The 9,561-nt window shown below is 37.8% G+C and overlaps 1 protein-coding gene across 1 annotated transcript; it reads left to right on the forward strand.

The window, feature by feature from the left end:
- Positions 1-2,448: 2,448 nt before the first annotated feature.
- Positions 2,449-6,821, forward strand: zgc:66479 (uncharacterized protein LOC327541 homolog). Its single transcript, XM_053498731.1, has 4 exons — positions 2,449-2,798; positions 3,691-4,169; positions 4,376-4,523; positions 5,549-6,821. Exons 1-4 carry the CDS (start codon positions 2,529-2,531, stop codon positions 6,503-6,505), a joined length of 1,854 nt encoding a protein of 617 aa, XP_053354706.1. The 5' UTR covers positions 2,449-2,528; the 3' UTR covers positions 6,506-6,821.
- Positions 6,822-9,561: the final 2,740 nt, after the last annotated feature.

The raw sequence follows: 9,561 nt of genomic DNA on the forward strand, positions 1-9,561 counted from the left end.
AGAAGAACACAGTGATAAAACTCTAAGGTGTTCTGAAGTAGTTTGCATCAAGGCCGCTAGATAGCTATGTTTTTCATTATCCTCCAAGATCCATTGGCGTACACTTGACATATTTTACTTTTTGTTTCTTTGTCTTTTTTATTTCGTAGCAAAACAGCCCAATACTGAGTTTATAACTTTCTCTCTCATTTTCTGTCGCTCTCTCACTTTCACTACTAGGTCTGTGTCTCTAACTCACACACATATTTCTATTATTGTGAGAACCTTCCAATCACATTATCAATGCAGCTAGTTATTGTTAGCCACACCTAATCTTAACCCTAACATTTAAAAGGAAGCATGCAGGCTCTTTTAGATTTTGGAATTGTCCACAGTTTGCATCTTTCTTTCAATTTCTCTGGTTTCTTTTATTTTTAAGAAATGTAGAAGTTGGTTTAGTGGTTCTCAACTCCGGTCCTGGAGGACCACCTGCCATAATTTTAGTATTATATTTGGGAACCAGTAATGTAGATCAAATAAAGATGCATACCAATGAACAGATTATATCATTTTCAGGCATCTGCAAATACTCTTATTCAGAAAATCCTAAATGAAACACAAAATTCATGTAACAAATCATTAAATGCATTTAGCTTTAGGGCTCTTAAGGGTAATTTATTTTTCTCTACAAAAGGCTGAAAGAACAAAATGTTGAACATGCATCCATACAAATTTCCAGCCAGAAAGCTAACCACGCAAACTCGACCACCCAGAACAACCCAAAACACAATTTACTTTTGATAGTTAAAATGACTTTGATAAAATGATGTTGAAATAATGCTTATGGTCATAAAATAATCCTGCAAAATCCACCTCAAAAACAGCAAAATATTAACATTTGCTTAGAGTAATTATGCTGCTTAATGTCCATTTTTACAACATCTGACTGTGTCACTTCCGTGATTTCTTCATTTTCTAACATTGAGTGAGAACCACAGGCAGCATGTGTGCATCTTATTTGTCTTGTACACAAAGCTTGATTGCTGTAGCATTATCTCTATATTTAAATTCTATTTCAAAATATTATGGTGACATGCATCATGGTCCCAAATGCAGCAAAAATAGTTGCTAGTGACATGGCTTGAAACAATATTTAACACCTTTAAACTACTGCTGCACCCTTTTAAAATTGCAGGTTTTTGTGTTGTTAAAAAAAAAACAGGATAATCATGTCAGAAATTTTGTACCTTTTATGTAACTTAACAAAACAAACATAAATACAGGGGGGACTTAGGGGGTATTAAGATGGTTGGAGAAGTGTGTACACTCTTTAAACATTTAACTAATACTTTGTTAAAGCATGTTTTGCCTGCAGGTACTGGGCAAAAATATATCAGTATTTCTAGTTCTGTATAATATATTATTTTGTATAAAATATATAAGTACTGTTCTAACTAGAAAAAGAGCCCCAGTTCCAGCTTAATAAAGGCAGCCTCATAGCATGATGCTGTCATACCCATGTTCCACTGTGGGCAAATTTATCCTCTCCTTTTCTACTTTTTTGTATTACTATTACCAGATATTCTTGCAGCTCCTTTAATGTTACTTCATTTAATTCCTTTTATTTTTTTTGGCAGCTTATCCAATACATCTTTCATCAGTTTTGGAGAAATATCCTGATCTGGGGAATGTCACCATACTGTATGCTTTATTTTGTCCACTTGTTGATGATGGCATTCACAATATTAAATGGTACAGCTAATGTTTTTTTACTCTTATAATAATAATAATAATAATACGTTTTATTTGTAATGCACTTTTCATTCATTAAATATAAACATTCGTCAAGACAACTTCTTCTTCCATCTAAGAACAGTTTGGTGATGAACAATGCCTTTTTCAGCATGATGGCAGAGCACATTGCAATGAGGTAAAATTGATAACCAAGTGGCTCGTGGAACAAAACATCGAGATTTTGGGTCCATAGCCAGGAAACACTCCAAATCTTAATCCCATTTAGAACTTGTGGACAATCTCCAAGAGGTGGGTGGACAAACTAAAATGATATGGAACAATGGGTTGCCATAAGTCAGGATGTGGCTCACAAGTTAATTGAGAGCATGCTAGGCAGCGAATTTCAGAGGTATTGAAAAAGAAGGGTCAACACTGCAAATAATGACTCTTATCATTTTCAATAATAGCATTTGACACCTATGAAATGCATAAAATGTAACTTCATAGCAACATCTGACAAAATGAAATTTAAAAGAACACTGAATTAGCAGATTTTTGTGAAAATTTATATTTGTATCATTCTCAAAACTTTTGCTCACGGCTGTACAATAGAAGATACTGACGGAGCAACAGGTTGGAAAGGTCAGCGTCACACAGAAGCGACGACTCACACATACATACACACACACACGCTTGACCTTGTAACCGCCTGTAGTGCGCGTGCCGAGCCGCTGGAGGACGATCTCCACACCGGGGGCGCTTATTCCGGGTGAGCGGGTCACGGGTGTAAACCTGGCAGCTGTGTAAGGAGAGCGATGGCGAGACGCAGAGGAAAGAGTAGCAGCAGTAAACAGGATGATAACTGGTTACCTTTAGAGCCGCCTGCGGGACATTCGTCCCGAGGATTTAGCGAGTATGTAATCCCGGGTGTTTTACTGCTGATCATCGCTGTCGGCGGGTCAGCACTCGGCTGGGTCTGTAGCGATCACCAACAAACCATCGACAGTCTGTCGGAAACGCTGGCGTCCATGCAGGCGAGAATCATCAAGCTGCAGCAGCAACTAGAGCCTGATAACGCAGCACAGGTAGGCGCAAATGTTCGACCTTTACCTGCGTGGGAAAGTAAAAAGCTTATTTAAAACTATTATTTGGTGTCATAGAACAACCTTTAAATAAGCTGTGGTTTTTATAAGTAAATAAAAAAGTAAACAAAACACACATTTATCAGTTTCATGTACAGAAAGAGCAAGAGCTGACCAGATAGCACATGGCCTGTGACTGTGTTAAACTCCCCAATGACCACCTCAGGCCATTAATAGCTTCACTAGGCCAGTTCGAGTAGTGTCATGTTTCTTTGTACAACACTGCTTTTGAGAGCAGGTGCCTCTTCTCTTATATTCCCTGCCTTTTGTATAAAAAAGTTACCAAAATCCCATAGCATAGATAAGTACATAATATATGCATGATATGTGATGCGTCTATTTTTAATTTAACGAAGAAAAAACAAAACAAAAAGGACATTGTGCTATCACTAACAAAGCTAAACTATAAAACTGGCCCCTTTGTCTTTACATATACATTTTATCTGAACTCTTTTAGCAGAATGTAACATCATTTATGAAACACCCTCTACATGATTATCATTTCTTAGTAAACACACAGAGTCATCTCTCCCACTCATGATGACATGTTAATCTGGTGTTATTCATGTAATTGTACTTTAGGTTCCTTTAAATGATCTTTGTTCTGTAGCTTTTCGTATTACAATTTTAAAATTTATTTATTTGTCAAAGGTATTCTTATTGGCTATCTTTGCTAAAAAAAAAAAAAAATAGGACTCTCAGTACAATGTAAATGACACTTAAGATAGGCATGTAATCAGCTGATTATAAGTAGGTAAAATTGTGAATCATGTGTGAAGTATTTTTTTATTTTTTATGTTTATACTGGGTTTTTGCTTTTTGTTTCTTTTATCAGCTGGCCAGTGAGGGTGGTTTTGAAGAACGCCTGGTGGCTCTGGAAGATGCCTATGCTAAAGCACAGAGACAGGTTGAACTTGCCCTTGCCACATCTGAGCAAATTAAGTCCAAAGACCTTCAAAACAAAGTGTGGTCCCTGCAAACCGAGATGAACGACAAACTGGCAGAGCTTCAGCAGAACACAATCTCCATCGCTGCCCTAAGTGCAATTATTAAGAACAAAAGTATTGAGTTTGAGGTTGTAAAGCAGAGTGTCAGCACCATGTTGAGTACTAATACAGAGCTATCGCTTCAGATGTCTGGGTTTTCTAGCCAGCTTTCATTCACCAATTTACGTTTGGACGAGCAGATCTCTGTTGTCGATGGTCTGATGTCCCGGTTAGAGGGTCAAAAGAGGGAGATCAATGAAATAAAAGATTTATTTGCAACCAACCGGGAATTACTTGCTACAAATACACAAGAGGTGATTGATATTAAGTGAGTATAAAAACGTTTGTAGTAATTATTTTCCTGTAAGTCCCAGTGGTGAATGTATTATAGCTGTTATAAAAGTTTTTGTGGATTTCAAATTTGTACTTGTGAATTTCAAGTACTTTAACAGCTCTAGTCAAAAGAATAGTATAAACTTTTAATCTAAATGAAAAGGATGGCTTGTTTTTTAACCACACTGTTTTTCCTCTCAGGGAGCTGCTGGAATCTGAACAAATTAAGCGGACTCACAAACTTGAAAGACAGCTGAGGTCTCTATACCATCGTCTGGAAGATCTTCAGACGAATACAGACAAAATTTATGTCCACCTCACAGCTCAGATGGAGGCTTTACAGAACCAGGTACAAGCAGGGCTGACAACAATGAAATTTTATTTGTATGTCATTTTCAAAAGTTAGTCCCCTCCTCTTTAATACTATGTGTTTTTGTGTAAAAACATAACAAGAATCATCAGTGATCATAGTGGGTTTAATATTAGGCAAATACAACCTCAGATGAACATCATATAACTTAAAATACAACTTTAAAATGAAAATAAAGCCAAAAAGAAAAAAAACATGTGGGCAATACTTAAATCCCGCCCTTCCTGCTTCCTCAGAATTTAAGAGGGTAATTTGCAGCTAGTTGCTGTTAATCAGCAGGCCTTGATTGATTAATTCAGCAAGTGTTCAGATCTTTACAAAAGCAGTTTTGGCAGTTTGTTATAAGGAAGAATAGGCCAAAATTCCTACAAAGCAATGTGAGGGACTGATAGTTATACAGGAAACTATTCAAAGTTATTGTTGCTTTAAGTTAGATTTACATTGAATTATGGGTGGGGGGGTACTTACGTAGTAGTGGCCACATGTTTTTTTGTTTGTTCTTTTTGACTTAATTTTTGTTAAATAGGTAATTTATTTGGGGTGGCTCAGTGGTTAGCACTCTTGCCTTGCACCTCCAGGGTCTGGGTTCGATTCCTCCCTTGGATCTGTGTGCAGGGATTTTGCGTGTTTTCTCGATGGGTTTCCACCGGGTACTCCGGTTTCCTCCCACAGTCCAAAGAAATACAGGTTAGGCTAATTGACGTTCCCAAATTCCCCATAGTATTTGAATGAGTGTGTGTGCCCTGTAATGGATTGGCACCCTGCCCAGTCTGTATGCCAACTCCTGCCCTACTGTAGTATTTGTGTGTGTGTGTTATGAAATTAAACACTTAAGGTGTGAGCTAGGGAGGGAGGGTTAAATTATGCCACAGCAGATACTGAATGCCCTGAACGACATGCAGTGGCCAGGGACAACCAATACCTGAAAGTGATTAGACTTTGTGTACAGCTTACCTGCAAATTTTATTGCCCAATTGTAATCTTTTGCTTGTGTCATATTTTAGCGCCTGTCTGAAAATCAGCAATCCAGCAGACCTGAAGAAGAGGTTCACATTGAGGAACAGGTCACCACATCAGACAACAAAGAGAGAAAAAAAATGGAAAATACTAAAGAAAAAGACAAATTTAGAGAAGAGGTTAAAGTGGAAGATGGAGAAAAAGAAGAGGATTCAGTTAATGGGAAGCAACCAGTTGCTGAAGAATTCGAACCACAGGAATGGCCTGTGGATAAGCCTACAAAAGAGAGTCAATCTCCCTCAGCCGAAGTGGGCACAGAAACTGAAGTGGGGGCTACTGAAGAACAAAAAGAGCTGCATATTTCAGGGGAGAAAGAGACTTTACAGGAGGCACACACGGTCACAAATGAAATGAAGGAGACTGTTGATGATAAGCTGCAGACAACTTTGGAGGATTTAGATCAAGTGACTCTTAAAACAGGGGAATTTGTGGATAAGAAAGTGGAAGTAAATGAGGAAGATATTAGAATTCATTCAGAAAAGGCAAACATTGTTACAAGTGAACCAGAGAAGCCAATAGAGGTGCCTGATGCAAATCAGATTAATTTAAATGATTCAAGCACCACCCCTACTGAAACAGAGGAAACTAGTGCGGTGAAGCAAGAAGAGTTGAATTCAGCACAGGAAATGCAGATGGGTTCAGAGGAAACAGACATGCCCACACATATAATTGATGAGGAAAACACAGATCATACTGTAGAAGAAATCCAAAAGATTTTAAATAAAATATTAACTACAGAAATAAAGTCCCAGGAAGATGGTGATACAGAGCAAGAATCTGGGACTGCGGTGGAGGAGATTCCGATTTTGTCAGATGAGACAGACACCGCAACAAATGGGAATGTAGACGATCAAATGAGAGACATTATCCCAGCTGAGCCTGAGCAGGAAGAAGTGGAGGAGCCTTTGGCAAAGTCTGCTAAAGAAACATTAAAAGCAGAATAATGGCTGAAGGAGAAACATGTAACTGCATATGAACTACAGTATTTCTCATGTTAGTTTCTCAATTTAAGTTTTAAGGACCTTTGTGTGAAAGTACAGTATGTGATCTTCCTATACTTGTAAGACATTTTGCCCCCCTAGGGGTTCTTTGATTAGCCCTCTAAAAGAACAGTTAAAGGCTTTTATAGAACCCTTAAACACACACTTTATATACAATGATCAATTTTTCAATTAATCTTTAAGTACAGTGAAGAACCGTTTTTTTTTTTTTTCTAAGAATGTCATTTGCACTAATCTTTATTAAAAAGACTGTTGGAGAATACAATTCTTTAGTCCTGCTTTCCTCTGGTTAGTGTTCATTTAGTGCATATAAACTTAAACACAAGAATATTTTTTCCCCTTTTTCCTGTAAAATAAGGTACCTCTAAAATACAGGGTTTTTTTGTTTTGTTTTTTATTACAAAAAGGCTTGTTTACCTCACAGATTCTATTTAATTTCCATCCATATCAGACCAGTCATTTAAAATGAACTAGAGTTTATACCACATTGCTTGTCCCTACCCTTCTGGGTCTATGTGCAGTTGTCACATGAAATGTAACACCACACATATTTACAGCAGTAAGGTCATGGGGTTGGTGCCATATCCAGAGATTGCTCATGGGCACATGCATCTCATTTATGAGTTTCAGAAATCCTCAAGTGTCATTCATAATGGTAATTTTATTTACAGTAAACATATATTTACCAGCAGATCCCAAGTGCAAACTAAGCTCTGGTGTCTGATGGCATCTTTGTCACAAAAGCTTAAAAACCTAAAAAGGTTTAAAAGCTACCAATGTAGTGACAAATAGGGGGGTTTATATTTGGCAGTGTGCACGTATTCATGGGCACTTTGTTTTTTAAGCCTGTAGAGGCTGCTATAAGCTCTTCAAAAAAATTATCAAAGAACCAGCATTGTCAGTTTAGTGAAAAATGAAGCATGACTGCATTTAGGAGTAGGGCCACGATTGGTCACACCACTTGACGCTGCTGGGTTTGATCTGGGCTTAGGTTACTCTGTGTGAAATGGAAATTCTCTGTGTGTATGCACAGGTTTAATTCAGTCTTTCTGGTTTTCTCCCAATTGTGTGTGTGAGTGAGTGAGAGATAGAGAGGGCCTAGGTATTATATAATCATCTGAAAAAATACCTAGGCCCTCTCTATCTCTATCCAATAATTGCCTAAAATATTGTATTTTGGTGTTGCAAAGAAATTATTCAACACTAAGATGATCATCTTTTCTATCTGATCATAGTCATTGCTTTACTGTAGGTGTCAGTGACTGAACAGTATTTTGAATACTCTGTACCATGCTCAGGCAGAGATCAGCAAACCTGATTTGAAAATGGTAATATGGTGCATTGGGGCATGTGAAAGTTAACTGCTAACTAACATCAGTGTGGAGCATTATTCAGAATCTCGTCAGATATCTCATCCTCAGGTCTTTCTTGACTTTGTGACCAAAATATCAATAATAGTAGGCAAGTTTGCAAGTGTTCTCTGGCATGGCACAACATTATTAATATGAAAGCCAAATGCCAGGGGGAACAACCCTCAAACAGTATGAATTAATCGTCACTAGTGTAAAACAGCCCTTTTGCTTATTGGCATCTGGTTATGATGTTCTGCTCCTTTGAGAAGACAACCAATCATCATAAACAGAAGCTGTGCAGCAAGCCAGGACAAATAAAAAGGCACCCTGTCCAATTGAGATGCCAATGTTTAATCACTTAAAAGTGCATATTAATCTTTTGTGCCATTAAAACATTTAAGCGCATTAATGCATTTAATGTGGGATCAGCACAATACATAAAATTTTGCAGATAGGTTTAAGCACTTCAGTCAATGTTCACATCAAATATAATTTTTTCCTGTATGGAATGGCATGGCATGGTTTCAGGTTACAGATGGACTGGTTTGAGAAAAATTCTAAAAAACTGCAAAATGTATCATTACTTACACCTGAAGTAAAAACATCGACAGAACACATTCCAAAGATTAATGAGGTTATGGTTTTCTTGTCCTTGAGGTTGATGACAGATGATGTTTTTAACTCCCCTTAGCCTGTGCTACACTGTGCCTACTAGCACTTTCCTCCCTGCTATGTCCTGTGACTACATTGTGATGAATTAGGAGGAGCAGATACAGAACAATGGGAAAGAAACTGAGGATTTCTTTTTTTTTTTAATTAAAATTCAGTTAATTCCGAGCAAAATCATGTTATATTTTGTATGGGATATTATACATGATTTATTTAAAATGTAATTTCACTTTATTAAATAGATACAGTCCGGGTTCGATTCCCGGCCAGGCTCAATTTCCGTCTCTGTGTGCATGAAGTTTGCATGTTCTCTCCATGCTTGGTTTCCTCCGGGTACTCCGGATTCCTCCCACAGTCCAAATATATGCAGGTTAGGCTAATTGGTGTTCCCAAATTGCCCGTATTGTGTGAATGAGTGTGTGTATGTGTGTGTGCCCTGCGATGGATTGGCACCGTGCACTAAGCCTCCTGGGATATGCTCCAGGTCCTTGTGACCCAGAATACAGGATAAAGCGGTATAGAAGATGAGTGAGTGAGTGGGTGAGCGAATAAATGGACACAATAACCTAACACTGCAAAATTGTTTGCGCTTTTACGATTGCTTTGTCATCCTCATATCACACGAACAGTGCTGACTGTCTGTTTGCGGAACTTGCTTGTCATTTGGGTTGTTTAGTAATTGCTTGTATCTGTCTCCTTCCTCCTGCCTCACACCCTACTCATAGTTGCAGGGATTTTATTATAAGAAATAACGGAGGAGCAAACGATTTAGGGTCACATATTGGAAAAAAAAAACGAGAAGTATAGACATACTAAAATTAGTATGAGAAAAGCTGTCTATTGCAACTATACTTATTTATTTTATTTTACAAGGTAGAACACTACTGATGCCAAAACCCAAGAACACAAAAAGTGTGTAAACTTGTGGGGGGCTGAAGCCTATCCCAGGGGACTCAAGGTTCAAGGAGGATACAACCT

The sequence above is a fragment of the Clarias gariepinus genome, chromosome 6, assembly GCF_024256425.1.
Source record: "Clarias gariepinus isolate MV-2021 ecotype Netherlands chromosome 6, CGAR_prim_01v2, whole genome shotgun sequence".
Taxonomy (NCBI): Eukaryota; Metazoa; Chordata; class Actinopteri; order Siluriformes; family Clariidae; genus Clarias; species Clarias gariepinus.

Bases quoted from the DNA above. Each gene is read 5' to 3' on its own strand.
- zgc:66479 (XM_053498731.1), top strand. From the start codon at position 2,529: ATGGCGAGACGCAGAGGAAAGAGTAGCAGCAGTAAACAGGATGATAAC. The intron at 2,799-3,690 runs GTAGGCGCAAAT...TTCTTTTATCAG, and splicing joins AGCCTGATAACGCAGCACAG to CTGGCCAGTGAGGGTGGTTT. The intron at 4,170-4,375 runs GTGAGTATAAAA...TTTTCCTCTCAG, and splicing joins CAAGAGGTGATTGATATTAA to GGAGCTGCTGGAATCTGAAC.